This window comes from Delphinus delphis, chromosome 5 (assembly GCF_949987515.2).
Source record: "Delphinus delphis chromosome 5, mDelDel1.2, whole genome shotgun sequence".
NCBI classification, from domain to species: Eukaryota; Metazoa; Chordata; class Mammalia; order Artiodactyla; family Delphinidae; genus Delphinus; species Delphinus delphis.
This window is the reverse complement of record NC_082687.1, coordinates 44,857,308-44,879,911: the sequence shown is the minus strand read 5'-3', so window position 1 is coordinate 44,879,911 and position 22,604 is coordinate 44,857,308. Positions and strand designations below refer to the sequence as shown.

Genomic DNA, 22,604 nt, shown 5'->3' with positions numbered 1-22,604 from the left:
CTAAAACTCACATGATCACTCTCTAGACTTTTCCTCTGACACATGCTGAGAGAAAATTTTAGAGGGAGGCAGAGATGCTAGTGCTTGAGTATATATAATTACAAAATCTGGCTTCTTTCACTTATGTTGCAAGTATTTATTGAACACCAACAAAATTACAGATAACCAGCTAGGTGCTGGGGACTATTGCAAGGAACAACAGAAACCTCGTCTTCGCTTTCATGAAGCGTACAGCTGTAAAGGGTACAGGTGGTAAATAATCGCTGAAATTGAACATTTTTATGTATGGCATGAATGAAAGGTATAAGAACAGTACCTGGGAGACCTGTTCTAGACTGGAGAGTCAGGGAAGTCCTTCTTGAAGAAGAGGCTGAAGAATGAATAAGAGTTAAAGACAAGAGACTTGGAGATTATATTGAGAGGATTCAAACATGTGTATTATGATTTCTAGGTAGAAAGAATGGAGGGAATGATGGAAGCAATATTTACAGAAATGATGGCTGGAATTTTTCCAGGCCTGAAGAAAGATATGAGCTCATAGATGAAAGTGTCCTCTGACACCTGAGAAGTATGAATTAAAAAGTCACTCTTACAGATATATGGAAAATAGAATGCAAGGGACTCAAACCAATTAGGAGGCTATGATAGTGGTCTAGGAGGAGATGATGATGGCTTGGACATATTGGCATTTGTGGATGTGGAGAAAAGCAAAAGGTTCTGAGAATTATATAGGAGAGTTCAAACAAATAAGATCCAGTAAGTCATTGAATTAGGAGTGAGAGAAAGGGAGGTGCCAGGAGAGACTCTAAGGTTTCTAGCATGAACAACTGAGTCAATGGAGAAATGCTAGTTGTTGAATCAGGCAGAGATGGAAGCATGGCCGGATTTGGAGATCATCCCTGAATGCCTAAATTAAGTGACTGCTAAGAATTACAAATGAGTAAGTCAGTAAGCCAGGTCGCCTTAAAGTCCTTCGTATCTTAAAATATGGGATTTCCTGAGCTCCGAAATAAGTTGCTGCCTAATTTTAATCTTGGTATCAGACAAAAATCTGAATCTACTTCATAAACTGTAGGGGCCCTGATTCCTTAAGAAGCAAGGTTCCAAGAACACTCAGGACTATTATTCCAGAGATCTTGAAATAAGTATAAATTAATTCTGTTGCTGAGTCACAGGGTAGTTTGGATGTGGGGTTTCTGTTCTTGGGTTTATAATTTATCTTCTCTGGAAAATAAAATTACCCTCTTTGATTTCGGAAAACAAGATTAACATTTTCTGTTTCTGTTGATCTCAGGGTAGGGTTCTGAGCCGTGATTAAAAAATAGGTTGGAGGGAGGCTCTGTTGCTTTGCGGCATCTGTCTAGGTTTGATCAGTGCTTCAGTATTTGCAATGGTAATCATCTGGTCATTTTCTTTTCCTATCTGCTCAGCATGCGACCCACATTGTGGAAGCTGTGATTCACCGGCCAGCTGTACCTCCTGCCGAGATCCAAACAAGGTCCTGCTCTTTGGAGACTGTCAGCATGAGAGCTGTGCCCCACAGTACTATCTTGACTTCTCCACCAAGACATGCAAAGGTAAAGCTTTTCCAGAACTGCACGAGTCTTCTACTTGTCGATGCCCCTTTACTAGAGAAGTCTGCTCCCACATTGGGAAAATACTGTCATCAGATGTTTAGACTTTCTCTGATGAAAAGTCATTATGTATGTATGTATGTATGTATTAAGCAAATCTTTTTCTCTATCTACCATGTACTAGATATTATGCCAGGTCTTAGTAACTAGACCAGAGATGGCAAACTGGAAACCCTCAGGTTGTATTTAATCCAAGACAGGGGTCTGTGGTTTTGTTTTTTGTTTTTTTTTTTGATCCACTGAATTTAACAGCGTTTTAAAATTTTTAATTCTTTGCCTTTTAAACATCAGAAGACTTCACATACAAAAATTGAGATGTTCAGTCTCTTTTGAAAAAGTCAGAAGGTTTGGCAGTACTGGGTTTGCATTCCCACAGTGCAGCAATAGGTTGATGAGTAGCTGTTGTCTCTGTTGGGTTGAACATGATCTCCTAAGGGTGCCACGGTGCCCACCATTCCCTGTCCTATCACACCAGCCCTATTTCAAAGATTTACATCGCCTTCCTGGGCCCTGTAGGCATTTGCATTTACAGCTCTAGACTGCCAGACGCTAAGCTTAATGAGGACAGGCGTTGTGTCTGATTTGTTCATCTCTTGCTTAACATACTTTAATGAGTGAAGACACAGCCCCTGTCCTCCAGGAGTTTATAAGCAAGCATTGTCAAAAACCGGGTACTACCTTTTACCTTGTTTTCCGGTGTTTAACATTATTGGAGCTTATGCTCTTCAAATGGCAGGACCCAGCAAGCGGAAAGACAGAATTAAAGGATGGATTTCCCTTGCTTCTGTTCCATTTCCCTTCTCCATTCCTCCGTTCCACCTTCCCCACCCACCCACCCACCCCTCCGACCTTTCCAATTCTGCCAGAGAAGCTAGGGCTCAGAGATGGAGGTCAGACATCTGTCAAATAAAATTGGGGTGCTTTAAGGTTTTGCAAAATTACTTACATTCCATTCCGAGAAATTGTACTTGGTTGTTAACTGAGGCGGTCTGCTGTGCTCAAGACCACAGAACCTTTTCTAGTTTTTCCCTTCTAACCAGTGGTTGTCAGTCTGTGGTGAAAAACAAGATTATCACAAATCCTCCCTGTTGTAAATGATTTCATAACTATGCTGGCAGTTTTCAAGGCTCTGTTTTAGTCATTTTCCCTCAGGACTGATTCAGTCAAATAAATGAGTGAGATTAACTTTATAAATCTTCTTGGAAGCACGTGTACCGTCGTGCACAGTTACCTGCTTCTTTGGGACTTAGAAATACTGCATCAAAGAAGAGAGAAAGGTGACTAATGAGAGGTTTCCCCAGCTTCTTAGAGGAGAGGGACGGTGGGGTGAGGCAGCGCCGAGTGAAGATACGTTCTCCAAGGAAACCAGTTCAGCAGCAAACATTTATTAAACTGCTGTGTGCCACGCACTGTGCTGAGTTCCTTAAATTCATTATTCCACTTAATCTTCACAGTAGTCTTATGAAATAGGTGCTATTCTTATCCCTGTTTTACAGGTAAGGAAACTGAGGCTCAAAAAGCTTAAGGAAAGTGTGCAAGACACGCAGATAAAAAGTGCCAAAGCCATGACTTGAATACAGATTTACCTGACTTCAAAAACGAGTACTTAGGGCTTCCCTGGTGGCGCAGTGGTTGAGAGTCCGCCTGCCGATGCAGGGGACACGGGTTCGTGCCCCGGTCCGGGAAGATCCCACACGCCGCGGAGCGGCTGGGCCCGTGAGCCATGGCCGCTGAGCCTGCGCGTCCGGAGCCTGTGCTCCGCAACGGGAGAGGCCACAACAGTGAGAGGCCCGCGTACCGCCAAAAAAAAACCAAGTACTTAATCCTGCTATTTTGTCCCGTCTTCCATGAACGAAGGACTTAACCTTACCAGCTAGAACTCTGCATTTTATGACTGCAAAATCGCCCGTCCAAATTGCCTGGGCCATCAGAACGACAGCCACAACAACTAGCATAATCACAATGACAAAAACAGTAGCCGCAGCACCCTGTCTTCCTGGGCCTGACTCGGTAGTTCTGGTGTTGAACCTGATGATCTGTATTTCTAACCACCCCCCTGAATTACTTGGGTGTGCATCTAAGGCTGGGAGCCCCTAGAACATAAACTTCCTGAGGCCAGGGTCTACACCCGCCACACGAGGTTCAGGGCCATACATCCCATCAGTGCTTGTTCAGTGAATGAACATGTGAAGGAGTCAGCTCTGCTCTAAATGAGATCTGTTATTTCAGGAACTCCTTTATTTCTGGACAGTTCGTTTATACCCCTTGTAAGTCTAATGTCATTGGTTCTTTCTGTTGTGCTGGTCAACGCCTGATTTTTGAGAGGAAGAGAGTCACGTGGTCGGTGTCAGTGGAGAGAGCAGATGCATTCTTCGTTGAGTCTCTGACATCCTTTACCTATTGGCATTTGGAGGAGGTCAGATGAGGTTTGTGGGAGCAAATAGGCCACTCCCTGGAACAGGCTTTGCATGAAGGAGCGATCCTTGTACGCACCATGTCTAACGTAATTAGGAAACGCTCAACCTCAGAGAGGCGTTCAGGCTACTACAAGCAGAGCCTCGTTAGAGCTCACTTATCCATCTCTTCTGTTGTCCTCACTCACCCCATGCAGCTGCAGCCAGTGTCCTCATAAATTAGTCTCTGGGGCTGAGGCTGGACAGAAAGGAAGCTGATCGAAGGAACTTTCTTTCTAGAGTGTGACTGGAGTTGCAATGCGTGTCACGGGCCTCTGAGGACAGACTGCCTGCAGTGCATGGATGGCTATGTTCTCCAGGACGGGACCTGTGTGGAGCACTGCTCACCATCATTTTACCGGGACCTAGGTCTCTGCAAGAGTAAGTGTCTGGGGTCCTTGCTCTGTGCTCATCCAAGCTTCTGCCCCCTCTGTATTTTACTGTTCCTCATGAGAAGAAGCCTGTGGCCAGTTTCCTCTCTGGCTTTTTATCCAATTTCTTGTTTCTTTCCTAAGAGTTTTCCTTTGTTCTAATGCAAATGTCCGCTCTTTCCTTCTCCCATGCCCCAGTACAACATTTGCCAGATTTGAAATCCACATGGGAATCTTGGAGGTATATGGCCACACAAACAGATATGGTTTGACCATTAGTTTTGGATTTCTTTAAAACTTGAACAGTCCTGTGCTCCAAACGGAGAGGTCTGCATGCTCTCGTCATTTGAGCACATGGAAAGAATGTCTTATCCCACCATCTGCCCTCCCACGACCCTCCCAATACCGTATGTCTAACCGTCGTCTTTCTCTGCCTCAGTACCCCCTTCAGCCTCGCTTTAATGCCACAAAATCTTCACACCCTGGAATGCCCACCCAAAGTGCACAGGCAGCATTCCCGGGAGCATCCTTGGGTGATACCCTGAGGACCGACCAGGTTAGTCAGGAAAGATTGACACTTCAGTGAAGCAGTGCAGGGAGTCAAGGACTAGTTACTAATAACGATAATGGCTGATATCTGTCAATTTATAGTTTGCATAGTATTTTTCATTATGTAATTTGACCTTTATCCAAGGAACTGGGTGGGGCAGTGTGTTCTCTGCATTTTATAGGAGAGAACGCTGAGGCTCAGAGACGTGGAGTGACTAGTGCCAAGTCACCCAGCTGGTAAGTGCGGCAGTCACGATTGGAAGCCTGGCTCCTTGACTCCCAGTCTGCTGCTTTGCTCAGCACACCGGGTTGTACTGCCTCATCACGAGGAGTGATGGAGGAGCCCCTTGGAAAGCCATGCACCTTCCTGTCGACTTGACTTGTGTCTTCCAGGCTGTGACAGCCACTGTCTCCAGTGCCAAGGCCCCCGTGAGTGCACCCGCTGTGAAGGGCCGTTTCTCCTCTTGGAAGCCCAGTGTGTCCAGGAATGTGGGAAGGGGAACTTTGCAGATCATTCAAACCGCAGATGCACAGGTAACTTGGAGACTGTGCTGTGTTCTCCGGAAAGAAGTGAGGGCAGCAAGGAAGCCAGGTGTGCTGATTCTCAGGTTACCAAGGAGAATCTGAATTAGGAGCAGAATGAAAACCCAGGGAGTTCGGCCTAAGTAATTGATGGCTTCTCGTGCACATCTGTCAATGGCTCGCTAGATAGAATACGGAAGTGCAGGCCAATAATTCTCTTGCACAGATCAATATTGTCCCTAAAGGTCTGTATGGAAACAAAGCCAATATTTCATGGAACGTCAAGCTTGTATTGAACTGAGGTGTGGTGTCCATTAAGAGGGGGTCAGCCCTATTGGCATGGGCCCAGGGTTTTCAGTGCGTAGACTAAATTACCAGGGACCCTGATATTGCTATAATATCCTTGAGGAGTAGGATTTCTGGGGACAATTTAGTGAGACACATTGAACTTTTGTTATTAAACTAAAGTTAAACCCAAAGTCTTAATCACCTTGTCCATTGAGTTATTCACAAGAGCTTCCTCAGTTTGTTCTCATCATTTCCATCAAAACTTGGTAAGGTGTGCCCCACTTTAAAGAATACCTGATATTTAATAATAATGCCATTACCTAGGCGTGGCATTTTATATTTCCCCAAATTTCCTTCATCTGCGTTATCTCATGTAACATCCACAATGACTTGGTAAACTATGGCAGACACTATGAATCCTGTTTTACAAATGAAAAAAAAGGAAGAGCCTTAAGAGTATTAACCAGGGTAACAGAAAGCCAGATATTAAACTCAAGTTTTCTGATTCTAATTCAGGGCCCTTTCAGCTATCCTGTGCCACCTCTCTATAACAGCATCTCAACTGAGGAAGCAGAATAATTAGGCAGTAAACACTTGATTTATAGAAGCTTATTAACTTGATTCAAAGAAATAATCTATGGTCTTTTAAATAGCTTGCTCTCCACATGCATTTAAAATAATAATAATAGGGCTTCCCTGGTGGCGCAGTGGTTGAGAGTCCGCCTGCCGATGCAGGGGACACGGGTTCGTGCCCCGGTCCGGGAAGATCCCACATGCCGCGGAGCGGCTGGGCCCGTGAGCCATGGCCACTGAGCCTGCGTGTCCGGAGCCTGTGCTCCGCAGCGGGAGAGGCCACGGCAGTGAGAGGCCCGTGTACCGCAAAAAAAAAAAAAGAAGAAGAAGAAGAAGAATAAAAATAAGAATAGCAGTGATAGTAGTACATTTGAGTCCTTTCGTGTGCGCAATACTGTTCTAGTCACTGCGCGTTATATATATATAGCCCATGTAATCCAACCAACAGTCATTGCATTAGGTGCTATTACTATCCCCATTTTTAAGATGAGAAAATTGCACCACAGACTGTTAAACAGCTTGCCCGAACTCAGCAGCCGTTAAGTGGTAGAAGAGGAACAGTACCCGACAGGGCTTATGCTCTTAATCCCTATGAGCTGCCTCCCTTACAAGTCAGTATTGTTAACTTTTTAAACAATCCATTTATGTGCAACATGTTCAGGTCATAGTGTGGAAAGCAAGGGTGCTCCTTCCTGTTCACTTTCCTTTGCAGGGTAGGAAATTTCATTTCTGTGAAATTCTGCAGGGAACTGTGGGAATTCTCTTTTGCTGCAGCGGGGGGGTCATATGTTGCTGTGCTCCCACTCTTCATTTCTTTATCACTGGTGGCCCCCTCTGGGGGCCTGTGCCTCTGTCCTGCCTCATTCAGTGTGTCCTCTCTTCGATAGCCTGCCCCCGGGGGTGCTTGCAGTGCAGCCACAGAGACCGGTGTCACCTCTGTGACCATGGGTTCCTTCTGAAGAGTGGCCTTTGTGTTGCCAAGTGTGTTCCCGGCTTCCCTGCCCACTCCTCTAATGAAACATGTGCTGGTAAGTGCTTCCCCTCCGATGCTCTGGTGAAGTCACCTGTAATTTCTCCACGCGGAGGCTAAGTTTGCAGGTACAGTTGGCTCGTGTGGTACAAAATGCAGGCTTTCCATTCTCGGAAAACCCCTGGTGCTGCTATGGAATAAGGAACTGTTTATAGAACATGGAAAATTGGGAAAATTCAACTTCTAAGACCTTTGGAAGGGAAAAAGAAGCAATCTGTGCTTTAAAAATCAGAGCTATCAGATCAGAACTTTGGCATAAAACTTAGCTGTGTTCCTGAACTACAGCCACGTTATAGAAAATTATACTTACAGATAAAATTTATTATATTTATATACACATGTAGAGCTATTATGCCAGGGTGCAATGATGCATCCTTTGTGCACACACTGGAGATAAATGGTAAGTAATTAATGAATAGTGTGAGGAGCTTGCCCCGTTAGGTTCACATGTTGGAAGTGGATGGATTTCAAGCCACTCTGTTTGCCACTAAGAATTAGGTAACACGTTAAGGAATGGAGCTAGTCTTGTCCAACACATCCGTGGGCACTTTACCTTAAACAACAAAGAGAAACAAATTTAAATTCAGGCTTAATTTTGAACCCCAAAACTTTTACAGGTGAACGAGGATTGGGAGTTACATTACAGCTGAGCATCTCTTGGCTTCTGAGTGTCCTTCATCAATAACATGCATCATGTTTTATCACCTGCAGTCAATCATATTTTTCATGTCTATATCTCTGACCTCTAATGATATTAAGACTTCCCATGGAAGAAAATATCTTTGGCTTATTTCATTAGGATCCTTCTGGAAACCCCAAGTACAATACTTGAGAGTCAGCTTACCCCACTTGGGATGTAATACAAGTCAACTTGTGAAAATGAATTCAACTTTCATTGGAGTAATTTTACGTTAGAAGTAGTCCCCCTGAAGCTTGACATTCCTAAACTGCCCTGTCTGACCTACTTGTAAAAGGAAGAAGTGCTACCGGTTAAAGTCCAGGCAAAACGACTTGCGGGAGACAGGATGAATTCCATATCAAGGTCGGAAATCCTAATTCATCCATCAGATGTTTCCTATGGACAGAGATCGTAAATTTTTAAAACAACGTATGTATTTCACATGAATTCTGAGTAAGCCACTGATAATCCTACTTCATGGTAGATTAACTGGTGCTGTCCTTACAAATGGTATCAGACACTTGACCCTTTTCTTGCCCTTGGTGGGTCTGATGGTCGGCTATGACAGATGTATTAGGATAGGACTGTGGTTCTCAAATGTGGCAGCCTATTAGGATTACCTGGGGAGCTTGTAAAATCACTAAGGTCCCACCCCAGAACACCTAAGTCAGAACCTCTGGTGGTGGAGCCTAAGTATCAGGATTATTTTAAAAGATCCCTATGTGATTCTTTATTGTTATTATTACTGAGATATAATTCACATACCATAGAATTCACCCTTGAAAGTATACAATGAGTCTTTAGCATATCCACAGTGTTACGAAACCATCATCACTGTCTAATTCCAGGTCATTTTCATCACCCTAAAAAGAAATCCAATAACCATTAGTAGTCTCTCTCCACTGCCCTGTTGCCTTAGCCCTTGGCAACCACTGATCTACTTTCTGTCTGTATAGATTTGTCTACTCTAGATATTGCATGTAAATGGAATCTTACAATATGTGGCCTTTTACATCTGGCTTCTTTCACTTGGCATGATATTTTCAAGGTTCCTCCATGTTAGAACGTATATCAATATGTCTTTTTATGGTTGAATAATAACTGCATCGTATGCATATACCACATTTTGTTTATTCATTCATCAATTGATGTTTGATTGTTTTGATTATTTCCACTTCGGGCTATTATGAATAACACTGCTGTGAACATTCGTGTACCAGTTTTTGTACGGACATATGCTTTCAATACTCTTTGGTATATGCCTAGGAGCGGAATTGCTGGATCATATGGTAGCTGTATGTTTAATTGCTTGAGGAACGGCCAGACTGTCTTCCCAAGCAGCTGTACCATTTTACATTCCCACCAGCAATATATGAGATTTCTAGTTTCTCCACACCCTCAGGAATACTTTTTATTGTCCTTCCTAGTAGGTATGAAGTGATATCATCTTGTGATTTTGATTCAAATTTCCCTGATGACGGATGATGTTGAGCACCTTTTCATGTGCTTATTGGCCTTTTGTGTATCTTCTTTGGAGAAATGCCCATTCAAATTCTTTGCCTATTTTTAAATTAGGTTATTTGTCATTTATTGAGTTGTGAGAATTCTTTATATATTCTGGATATAGAAGGGATATACAAGTCCCTTTTCGGATATGTAATTTGGAAATATTTTCTCCTATTCTGTGGATTGTCTCTTCACTTTCTTGCTGGTGTCCTTTGTTATTAAAAGCACAAAAGCTTTTAATATTAATGATGTCCAGTATATCTGATTTTTATTTTTGTCACTTGTGCTCTTTGTGTCATATCTAAGAAAGCATTGCCTAATGTAAGATCACCAAGATTTTCTCCTATATTTTCTTCTAGGAGTTTTATTATTTAATATTGAGACCCTATGTTATTCTCATGTGCATCCGGGATGAGAACCACTGTATTAGAAGGAGTCTTATGGAATACGATAGCTTAGAGTTTCATCTTTGTAGCTCTGAATGAACATTACAAGTCTATTTCTTTAAATAATAAGAATAATAAAACCTAATTAGTGACTGTACCAAGCCTGAACTTTGGATTCACATGTTTTCCAGGCGAAATAAACACCCCTAGTCTTCATGTGAATGGTTCCCTCACCCTTGCAATTGGTTCAATGAAGCCACTGGATTTTCTCCTCCTGAATGTTCAAGACCAGGATGGCAGGATCGAAGACCTCCTGTTCCATGTGGTGAGCACTCCCACCAATGGTCACCTCGTGCTCTCAAGGAATGGAAAAGAGGTTCAGCTCGACAAGGCTGGCCACTTTAGCTGGAAAGATGTGAAGGAGAAGAGAGTGCGTTTTGTGCACAGCAAAGAAAAGCCCAGGTGACCCAGCATTCTGTTGTTTTCCTCCTGCCACCTTTCCATCAGTGCTCTGCACCCCACACCCCCTTCTCAATAGCTCTCCCTTTTCTTCTGGGGAAGATCGATACTCTACAAAGGCCAATGCTTTCAGCTGCCTGTCATCACATCACTGTAATTGTTCAGAGAGAGTGCTTCTGTTAGAGGCATTTTTATTGTATCGCATAATTATGGGTAATTCTCTGATGTGATGGGAAAGTTCCTAGTACAATTACCCAGTTTTTTGGCCCAGGATAAACAAAATCGCTTATATACCCAGATGCTGCAGCTGCTTCTTCAGCATTAAGGTACTATACCGGGAGGAGGGAGTGGCTAGAGGATGGAGTACGTACTTTTCAAGGTATTGTATGGTTCCTGGAATTTCAGAGTTGGAAGGAAACTAAAAGTCACGGTTAACTTGTTATTATCCACTTTATGGGACTAAATGTGGTTCATTTGTAAGCCTGATCCAGTTTTCTTCTGATGCCTAGCACACTTCTGGCTGTCTTCCCCACCCCAGCTGACATATGCTTCAGGAATGCAGTTGAATGTTAATGCTAACCCAAGCAAATAGAGCCATATAATTAGCAGAGTAAATCTACTAAACAGAAACCAGGGAATGCACCCCAAAGATTAGCCTGTTGGAGTATCCTTCACCCTGCACTGCTTCATTAGTGCAGATCATTCAGAGCGGACTACATGTGTAAACAGGGAGTTGAAATCCATGGAACAGTGATAAAGAATGTGGTGAATATCTTCTACTGTCACCACTAAATTTGAGATTTTTAAAAAAATGTTTAAGGTCTGGGCTAGGAGATAAGTGGGGAGAAAAGTAGATCACAAGTTCCCTATTGCAGTTCAGAGCCAGTGATGCCAGTAACCTCAAAAGACCCATCTTACAGGAATAGGAACAACTAATATTTACTGAGTGCTAACCGGGACCCAGCCGTTGTGCCCTTTATTTGAATTATGTATATTTATGATCCTAGGCTATAGATAGGGAAACTGAGGCCTTGAGCGTGTAAGTAATCTTGCTCAAGCCTCACAGCCTATGAGTGCAGAGCTGAGACTCCAACCCAAGGCTCTCTGATTCCACACCCCATGCCTTCAGCCACTATGATTTCTGCCTCCTTCATAGTACTAGGAATAAAGGGTATGCTTCCATCCTCCTGGGGCAAAAGATCATTGCATAGGAAAATATTGCTCCAGAGATGAAGCTTAAAACTCTGGTGTCTGATGCCATAGAATCACTCTTCAAATTTGTGCTCTATCTTCTTCATTCATTTTCTTTCAAGTATAGTTCTTAGGTGTTTGCATCACACACACATAGACACATATATACACAGCTCCGTACCTGTAGTCATATGTCTCGGAATCACTTGTGAAAAGTGTGTAAAGTCCATAAAAGCTCCAGAGAAAACCAAAGTTAAGCCTCTTGTCTGTTTAACCTCTTTAGTCTCTCACCACCAGTTTCTTTCCAGAGTGAGCTTTGCACCCCTAAACGGGACCAAGAGTGGCAACTATTTTTCAGGGATTTCTTTCAGTACTCTTTTTATTTCTTAGTACCCATTTAACATTGGATCTTCTTTTTTATCTAAAATTTTTTTAAAAAGAAAGAATGAGAGGAATAGTAAAACGAGGTTGGTAGAAACTCATGGAAAAGGGAAATTATATAAGTCTCTAAATGATACAAAAACAAAAGGGGCAACCTGCCATGTTGGCTTGTGGTTGTTTATCCCCATGAAAATGCCCACTGTGGTTCTTTAGGATTGGCTTTCTTTGGGTTGGAATGCCCCTGTGGAGTGCAAGATGACTCGGAAATACAGTCCTAGTGGCCCTGATAAGCTGGCGTGGCAGAGAGGCTGAACACAGTTATTGGAACCTCAGTGCCGCCAAGATCGTTTTTCCCCAGTAGGTTGGGAGTAACCACCCTTTCTTTCTGCATTCTGCTTCTTCCATCACCTGCATTCTCTTGAAGTCTGGAGGTGGGAGTGGAGAGGGACAGGATTTAAATGAGACAGAAAATGAAAGGGATGATGGAATGAAAGGGAAGACAAGCATTCTTTCTTTTAAAAAAAGAATCAGATTTATTGAGGTATAATTGGCACCCAATAAAATTCCCCATTTTAAACTGTACTGTTCTATGTGTGTTAACAAATATATATAGTCTTGCAGTCTTGAGACCAGAAGCGAGATGTGAAACAGTTTCATCACTCCCCCCATCTCATTTTTACAGGCACTCCCTTCCCCGCTCCCCGTCCCTGGCAAATACCGATCTGTTTTTCACTCTTATTGTTTTGCCCTTTCTGAAATGTCATGTGAATGGACGCGTATGGTATATAATCTTTTGTTTCTGGCTTTTGCCATAATGCATTTGAGATCCATCCACATTCTTTATGTCTCAGTAGTTAGTTCCGTGAATGCCTTTTAAAGAACCTTTCAAACAATGGTCCCTATAGTATAGACCAGAATTCTAAACCTTCCATAATGTATTAATCACACATCTTACAAGCCTGAAGTGAGTTCTGAGCTTGCTTTGGCTTTGAAGGTGGGCAGCTCCTACCTTCCCACCTAGGAGTCTCTGAAGCTGCTGAAACAGGAAGTAAAAACCACAGCAAAGAGTGAGTCTTATTTTGTTCTATTAATTAGGACTCTTCGGTCACAAGTAATGGAAGTCAGCTTGAACTAGATTAAGCAAAATTGTGAGGCTTGTTATAACACTGCAGGTATGGCTCAGATCTCAAACACATCAAGGGCAGCTGGGCTTCCAGGGCAAGCCCAGGAGTTAGAACCAGAAATGGGAAGCAGGACTCAGTTCTTCCTCTCATCTCTGTCTCTTTGCCCAAAGGCTACATTCACCTCCCTCCTACAGACGGGCTTGCTCCACATTCCCATCAGCATGATAGACTGTGGTTCCCCCAAAGTCAAATGGCACTGTCAGGCCAGTTCCAAATTTCCAGGGAATAATCAGTCATCCTTCTGTAGTCCAGTCCACATTGAATGTGTATGTGTATGACTGGAGGGAGGATTGGGCCATAGAGTCATGTAACACAAACATTGCAAACATTGTTAATGGTGTTATTGGGGTCCACTCACATGAACTGGCCAGGAGTTGGGGAGAGGATTCACAGGGAAGAGGAAATCATTGAGAACTAGTCAGAGACAGTGAAAGATTCCTTTCCATTCTCCAACTTAACCATTAGCCTTCAATATATTACTAACCTGTCTTGGCCTGACAACTGATTTTTCAACATTTTATATATTCTATTTAGAAAAATAGAAAACAACAAAAAAAGAAACATTGTTATAATGAGATCGAAGAATATACAGTAGTTTTACCTGCATCTTGCTATGTTAATCTTTATGTGGGCATTTCTGTTTACTGTGTGAATAGTATATTATTATGTGGGCATTTCTGTTTACTGTGTGAATAGTATATTACTGTAGTGGTTTGATCCAAACTCTTATATGCATATAATCTGAAAATATTTTTAATCCTTGTCTTTCTAAAGACCAGTTTAATGATTGTACTTTCTCATTCCTTTCTTGGGGACTTCTTTCAGGAAAGGTTACTTTTACCTGAAAATTAGTGACCAGCAGTTCTTCTCTGAGCCACAGCTGATCAACATACAAGCATTTTCAACACAGGTAAGAAAATGCCACACAATTAATAATTTCACATGCCTACTGATTCTGAAGCACAAATAAAGATTTTCTGTAGTTTTAGCAAAAATGATTGAGCTGAATTAATCGTGTCTCAGTTTCCTCATGAGATGTCACTGGAGTAATTTTTAGTACTGTGGGTCATAACAGCAACAAACAATTACTGATACATCCATAGTACTCTTATGTTTCTCATGTAATCCTTATGCCAGCCCTGTGAGGTATTATTATCCCCAATTCACAGATGAGGAAACTAAGTCTCAGGGAGGTTCAGTAACTTGTCTATGGTGATATAGCTGACAGAGAGCTGAGATTCGTGCCCAGTGAATCTGGTTACACAGTCTGTGTTCTTGACTATTACATTGTGCCTTACTTTACTATACTGAATCTCATACCAGCCCTTCAGAATAATTTGAAGCCGTACTAGTTGTTAAGACTTCCGTATTCATAGGTGAATAGGTTTGTTTTGTCTAACTATTTCTCTCAGGGATATGGAATTATGTTTACCTATTTTGCCTATCTATCCTGTAGCTGAACTGCATTTAACTCAGTTTGCAGTAGTTAGAGGATCTTATCAAGGATCTATTTAAATGAAGTACCAGTGTGGTCATCAGCCAAACATAAGTCTGAGGAAATCATGGTAGTTGCTATAAAATTCAGTGTGATGGCTCTTCTGTTCTCATCACGCATCTCCGTCAAGCTGTACTTATGTGTCCTGAATACAAATCATGGTAGATGCTCTGAGTACCTGGGCTTGAAGGATTGAACAGCTGAAATGTGCAAAGGGAAGAGGAAGATCAATGTATTCTTAAGTTGTGAACAGTAGGAGACTGGGATATCAGCGTGGGGGAACCCAGATTACCTAAACATTAGATCTTGGTAGTGTGTTAGTCTCGGTTCAAGGAAGGATATGAGATCATTGTTTTTAAAACTGTGATTTTTTGGGGGGGGATTTCCCTGGTGGTCCGGCGGTTAAGACTCTGTGCTTCCAATGCTGGGGACGTGGGTTTGATCCCTGGTTGGGGAACTGAGATCCCATATGCCACACAGGGCAGCCAAAAACAAACAAACAAACAAAAACTGTTATTTTTATATTTTTGGTCCACAAGCGAAAAGACCATGGACTATGGGATAACATAGATTTGAACCAGAAGTGGCTTCCAAATGGTGTTCACAGCCCAGCTCAGCGATTCCTCATGGCATTCTCACTTCAGTGATGACTGAAGTTGGGGAATGATTAGAAATTGATCCTAAATTAATTTGACCTCAGGATTGGGCTAAGAGTATGAATTTTGTTTAAATCAAAGCAAAAACATATGATCTCTGTAAATATGGGTCAAAGGGCTACCAAGTCTCGGGATTTACTGGCTTAGATGTTTCTCGGTATTTAAGCTCAGATGTTTTGTTTTGATCTTTTTGTTTGTGCTAATAGAGTTACTCTAATTAGGTGAATAAAAGACTTGGGTAGCTTTTGGCAAGTGACTTCCTAATCTGAGATGATGAGCTGCCATGGTTCCCTGATTCTTTCCCCAAATCAGTTGAGTAGATGGTGAAGGCCCGTTTTTATTTTATTTATTTTGTCATTTTAACTTTTTAAAAATGGATTTTTAGAAGTGAATTTTAACTTACTTTTGTTTCTTTACATTTCTGTGATATTTCAATATGGTTTTGAGCGTCTGTGAGATTTTCTCACGTAAGTTAATTTGATCTTTTCCATGTATGGATTTTGACCTCTCCTCTTTCAGAATCCGAGGGGCCATTCATTCCCATGTATAGAATCACAGCTCTTGAATTCTCACTCAGGAATCCTGAGGAGTAGCTATCTTCTATAGCTATTATGTGATTATTATAGAGATGCACTAGCTAGACATTACTTTAATAGATATTGAAATTTCCAGGAGGCCAGGAGGGGTATTGTTAAAGGAGAACCATTTGGAGTAAAGAAAGGCAGTGTACTGAAAAACCCCTAGAGGGTTCAACTTCAAGTGATATTAACAACTAAGATAATGTTTTCTTTGGCTTCTTGCCTTGATTTTTTTGTTTTTTTGTTTACTTGGTGTTTTTTTATGTGTGGTTCATTAACTTTTATCTCAATGAAAGAACATTTTATTTGCTTACTGAAGTTGGTGGGAGAAACCTGATAATCCTAAGGAAAACATATTAAAATTTGCCACATGCATTAACCAGGCGGTTGCCTTACGCAGACCATGATCATATCAGGCTTTATCACCTGAGTTGGGGTGGGCCCGTTGAAGATATGGACGAGACAGCTTGAAGAAAATTACTGGGAGGGACCAGAAATAGAGGAATTCAGAATGCCGAAGTATCTTACTCCAAGTCAGCTTGCTGCAGTGTAGCCTGGAGCGAACGAAGTGCTCAACTCCCAACACAAATGCCAAAATTCCATATCTCTTGTTAGTCCCTCTTGAATGCAGACAACTAATTGAGTTCCCTGACTCACCTCTCAGTTGCAATTCAGGGGATGTCGTGTAAATCATGACAGCAGAGACTTCAGAGATTTGGAAGCAAGCAGCTCACTTTGGTTGCCCCTGATGAATATTATGGTCTGGAAGTGTCTTGAGAAATCTCCAGAACCACAGGTGTGAAGTAACCTCCTTTGCAGTGATTACTATGTTTGACTACACCTCTGGCAAATGCTGTGATTATGCAAGAGTTTGGCACTTGGCCGGAGCATCTAGAGTTCCTTAAAAAGCATAGAAATGGCAATCAGGTTGCACACAGCTGGTATCTGGTCCACTGGATTGCCCTCTCTTTCCTGCGAATGGCTTCTCTTCTCCTCCTTCCCTTCAACTCCACAGGCCCCCTATGTGCTGAGGAATGAGCCTCTCCATATTAGCAGAGGAGAGAGGGGAACCATCACCACTCAGCTGCTTGACATCCGAGATGACGACAACCCACAGGATGTGGTGGTCCAAGTGCTCGATCCTCCACTTCATGGCCAGTTGCTCCAAACACTTCAGTCGCCTGCAGCCCCCAGCTATCAGTTCCGGCTGGATGAGCTCTCCAGGGGCCTTCTCCAGTATGCTCACGACGGCTCGGACAGCACTTCTGATGTCACAGTCTTGCAGGCCAATGATGGACACTCCTTCCAAAATATACTGTTCCGTGTGAGGACTGTGCCCAAGGTAAGTGTCATTGCTAGAGCTACATTTTCCTCGCACCTAGATGTGAAGTTTTGTTGATGATGTTGTCTTGCGATATTCATAAATTTAAGATACCGATAATTATTTATTTATTCAAACATTTATTAAGCATCTATTATGGAGCGATTTAGGACATTCAATGATTAATAGAACACATTACCCAATCTCAGAGGGCAGTGTGTATTTTGTTAGGAGCACCCTTGAGCCGAAAGACCTGTCCCCATGTTCTCTGCCAAAGGAACACGTTTGAAATTTTGTGTTGACTTGCTGCCATAAAAATGCCTCGTTGTCCTCTGACTTTTTGGTCTGCTGCCTGAGCATGATTGTAAGAATCAAGTGCACCCCTGTTCTTGTCTGCTCTTCTAGAGTAGCTCATGTGATGTGAAGCTCTGTTCTTGTCTGCTCTTCTAGAGTAGCTCATGTGATGTGAAGCTTATAGTCAGCTTACTGTAATGAATCAAAAAGGATGAGTTCAACCATTCTCCACTGAAGTAGGATGAGAAAACTCTTTTAGTAATCACAGGAGTCCTTGGCCTAGGGGGTAGGAGCCCGGTGAAGAGCAGTGCTTCTCAGCCTGAGTCATCCCCATGCCACCTTCCTGTGTTTTTGCCGTATCCATGAGTGCCTGTCCTACTATTCACTTAATACTTTTCTTTGAATCAACTTACTTTTTTATCATGGCTTCTTCCTAATAAATACTTGTGAAATCCTGGACTTAATGTAGATTTATACATTTTTCCAAAATATTAAAATGAATACATAACCATTTTATAAAATTCCATCCATGCACAACATAAAATGTCTTTGGATACTCCTAATAGGATGGCTATCACATTTTGGGAAATACTGGGCTAGCACATTGCTAGTTCTAAGAGACATGCTGAAAAATATTTTCAAAGCCATTTATTACTTGATGATATTTCACTCCAAGCTCTTTTCTCTGTAATAGGAAGAACGACTCTCTCTCATGATGGCAGATTGGGAGACATAATTTTTTTTGAACTTTTCATTCCAAATACCAGCACCTAGTGAAGTGTCATTGATGATGAGCTAGAGAGATTGATTTGCTGAGGACAGTTTAGAAACCACTTGTCACTTTCTCACCAATTATCACTTACAACTTGCAGTTGATCCTCATAAAGGTGAAGAGCTGAATCTAATATGGTCTGCTGGCTGGTTTCTCAGGCTCTGGTCTCATTATGTTCAGCTGCTGGAAACAGTAATGGTGGCATGAGATAGGTGGGAGGAAGCGAAGGCTGATGATGATGGAGCTGGCAGATGGCCCCCTTGAAGCTAATCTGAATTATCACCCTCTTGCTATCGCCCTGGGAGATGAGGTTTACTTCTGAAGAGATGAAGTCTAGACAGACACAGAAAGCTTTCTTTTCTTCCTTCTTGGTTTCTCTCCAAAGATTGTTGTGGGATTTCAGTGCAACCCTAGCAGCCGCCTTTCCTATCGAGGTTTCAATCTCCATGTTTGGAGCTCAGCGCATTGTATCGTACAACCAGTTTGTGTGGTATGGCCCAAGATTGAAGGGGTTTTCTAGGATTTTAGCCACTTCGACTACCAAAACACAACAAAGAAAAATAGAATTTTAATTTATAAACGAGGCATAAGCATAGAACTTGAGAATTCTTAGAGTGCTTACAACTTGGGAGGCGTGTGAGTGTTCTCCCTCCTTCCCCCTTCCTTCCCTCCATCTCCTGTAGTGCTGTGCTTACCTGTCCATCAGGTGAACTAATGGCTTCTAAACAGTGAATTAGGATAATGAAACCGGTTACCAGAGCCCCAGCAGCCATTAGAATATACTAATAATAAACTTGATGCTCTCATCCTGGTAATATTTTACAAATATAGACTACATCTTCTTTTAGGAATTCAGAGTACTTTTTCTCATATCTATTCTACTCGTCTTTACAATGTCTTAGTGAAGAAGGTTAGAATAGAGGCTGTAGAACCTTATTACTTCTAGAGGATACTCTGCTATTGGTGAAAGTAATTTTTGTTTGCTTTGTTTTTAACCTTTATTGGGCACTAATGCTTGATGTGAATTATTCCTTTTGATCTTCATGATCGTTCCAGGATATTTGTAGAATTATTATCTTTCATTTTCCGAAAGAGGAAACTGAAATAAAGGAGGTTTAAAAACATTTACAGAGGTTTAAAAATGTTTATTTCTCATCAAGGTATTTAGTGATGGATCTGTGATTTCAAATCAAGTGTGTTCTGGCTCCGCACACTTAACCAGATGGCTTTTGTTCATTCTAGCTCACTTTTTTTTCAGCGTTTTGGTCATATATATTCTTATCCCCTTAATGGACAGAATGGAGACAGTAATTTAGTCATTTTCTCAATGTCTTATCCAAGCAGTCTGGACCCCAAGCCTCTCCGAATCTTCCCTGTGGGCTCACCACATCCTGTTACAAACAAAGCTATTTATAATCATAAGTCTACTGGAGCCCAAGAAGAAAAAAAATTGCCTTAACTGTTAATGGCTCCCAGTCGTTGTATAGTCAGCCACGATTGATTTTGTTCTACTAGCCATTTCTGAAGATGACATGTAAGCCCTTACCCTGAAGCTACCTGTGTATTAAATTTGGAGTAACGACAGTTACTGGCTTATGTCTAGCTGGTGATTTAAATGGAATGACAAAGGGTTTTAGGTCTAATTCCTAGTGAATGGATGTAAAAATTAATCCTAGTGTTGTTCAACATAAAACTTAACCTGGTAAGATAGATGGAAAGGGACTGAGGGATAGAAAAAGGCAGCTTTGTGAAAGCAGGAACTATTTCAGTATTGCTGCCTTGAGCCAGGCACATTGCAGAAGTTTAGTACGTTTTTGTTGGATGGATAGATAGATGCGTGGATGCAACAGCTTGAGTTAGGCTGGTGCCTATGTTCCTGCCTTTGAATTGATCCCTTGCATCAGATCCATCAGCCTACTGGGCACTTCAGCTAATGCTGGGGTGGCCCATCTGAGACTGAGGGTAGGAGCTGTTGGTTCCACTTTTAGTTATCAAGTTCTACATCACTTCCCCCAAATTTATGTTTTTATCCTTGGCCTGGCAGTGAGTAAAGTTGACTGCCACCCTCCAGGCTTATACTGAGTTGCTGAGGAGAAAATAGACCCAAGACAGATGTTGAAACATGTTCTGTTGGGGAAGGAGGCAAAAGAATTCAAGAAGATTAAAAGGTAATAAAGAATGCTCTGCTGAACAGGCTTTCATTAACTGGGTGGATTACCAAACCCAAGCCTGCTACAGATATGATTCTAAAGAAATTCAGAGTCTAATACGGGCTAAAATGCGGGCAGGGAGAAGCCTTGCATGTTGGTGGGTTTCTCTCTGCTGCCGGGCTTTCAAGGAATTTCCTTCTTTTTCATTAATTAAAGCATCTCTGAAAATCATGCCCCTTTTTCTACTTTGGCAATAAATCTGATGATCTTTCTGACCTCATTAGTTGTTGTTTGAGCAGTTATTTTCTGCAACTGGGTAATGCTTTGATGTTAAAAGCCCCCAGGTGTCATGCTATGAACTGGATGGAAAATTCTATTGCTGAGAGCCTTCTCTGGCTGTTTGACCTTGGTAAGGCCTGAGTGCAGCTAAAAGCCCTGTTGGGCTTTCCCGCAATTTTCTTAAAACCTGTCCTCCCATGCGTTGTCTTATAGGGACACAGTTTGATTAAAAGGATGTTTGTGAGAGTTATAAATATCAATGGCATCAAAATGTTTATTTCTCTGAATAAGAATCTGCCTGTCTCATAAATAAATAAATCCTCACCACATATCAAGGTTTCACTTTATTGGACTTGCTGAATTGGTTCAATTTAGCATCTTGTAAGGTACATCGTCCGGAGTGTACACTCAAAAAGTGTTTGTTGATTACGAAATATGTGTTTGTTTCTTTGTTTATAAAGCAGTTGAAACCTCCATGGAGAGAAGGTTCTGTATCCTTGACCTGAAGCTGCAGTTTCTGAGGCACATACACACACTGGCAAACACAAAAACAGTGCAATTATCTCTCCATTGTTCTTCATTCTGGTAAATAGCATCTATCTTTCACCTTATATGTGCCACCCCCCATAATCCTTCCCTAAAATCCACAGTGCCCTCCAAGATTAAATTTTAAAAGCTATGGTATAAATGAGCTGTAACAAATTAAAGTATTTTTACAGAATAAATAAAATGTGAGGGTTGCTGTTATATCTAATTACAGTCATATTCTAGTTAATAAAGTTAAAAAATTTTTTTGAGTATTTTGGCTTGGGGTTGGGGTACACCATCGTATTTGAGCTCATCATTTATGTTCCAATCTTTAATTGGGGAGGGGGGGAGTTTTCATTTTGTTTGTGGGATTTTTCCTCCAAATGATGAGGTCACGCATGGGCCTTTACTTCTGGTTTACAACATTAATATCTTTATTTGTAATCAGTATATGATGACTAAACTTTATAACCGGCAGTTCTTTATGCCTATTGTTCTATGAAATTAATTAGTAGAACTATTTAATTTAAAGCACTGTTTTAATTATGCCCCCATAATCCCTTGTTGAGATTTCATTTTCTTCTAATGTGGTACCCTGAAGGATATATAAAACATCACTTAGGCAGAAGATTCTTCAACTGAAATTATGGCTAATTTCTTGAATTTACAGGGATATATGCAGGAATATATTGTGCAGAAAAAAAACTTCAGGCATACTTCATTTTATTGCACTTTGTGGATACTGTGTTTTTTAGAAATTGAAGGTCTGTGGCAACCCTGCATTGAGCAAGTCTATCAGGGCAATTTTTTTTGCAACAGCATTTGCTCCCTTCATGTCTCTGTGTCACACTTTGGTAATTTTTGCAATATTGCAGACTTTTAAATTATTATTATTATATTATGGTGATCAGTGATCTTTGATGTTCCTATTGAAGAAAGATTATGACTTGCTGAAGGCTCAGATGATGGTTAGCATTTTTTGCAATGAATTTTAACTAAGGTATGTACATTGGTTTTTTTAGACATAATGCTATTACACACTTAGTAGACTTACAGTATAATGTAAACATAATTTTTATATGCACTGGGAAACCAAAAAATTTGTGTGACTTATTTCATCGCGATGTTTGCTTTATTACAGTGGTCTGGAACCAAACCCACAATATCTCCAAGGTGTGCCTGTATAAGGAGATAAAAAAATTGCAAAATGTCAGAACCACAGGGGAAATTAGGTTAAAATTTATTTTGGACATGTTAGCTGTAGAAATGGTGGTGTATAGACTTCTATTCATCTTTTCTTGAATCTTCCCTGACACTCTCCCAAA

At 41.4% G+C, this 22,604-nt stretch overlaps 1 protein-coding gene across 1 annotated transcript in view; it reads left to right on the top strand.

Moving 5' to 3' along the window:
- Positions 1-22,604, top strand: part of FRAS1 (Fraser extracellular matrix complex subunit 1) — a 464,038-nt gene that overhangs the window by 297,775 nt on the left and 143,659 nt on the right. The window contains exons 23-29 of the mRNA XM_060012300.1: positions 1,431-1,577; positions 4,328-4,468; positions 5,401-5,541; positions 7,278-7,418; positions 10,183-10,453; positions 14,032-14,116; positions 16,951-17,277. Of these exons, the coding sequence (XP_059868283.1) occupies positions 1,431-1,577; positions 4,328-4,468; positions 5,401-5,541; positions 7,278-7,418; positions 10,183-10,453; positions 14,032-14,116; positions 16,951-17,277 (1,253 nt within the window). The remainder of the gene's footprint in view (positions 1-1,430; positions 1,578-4,327; positions 4,469-5,400; positions 5,542-7,277; positions 7,419-10,182; positions 10,454-14,031; positions 14,117-16,950; positions 17,278-22,604) is intronic.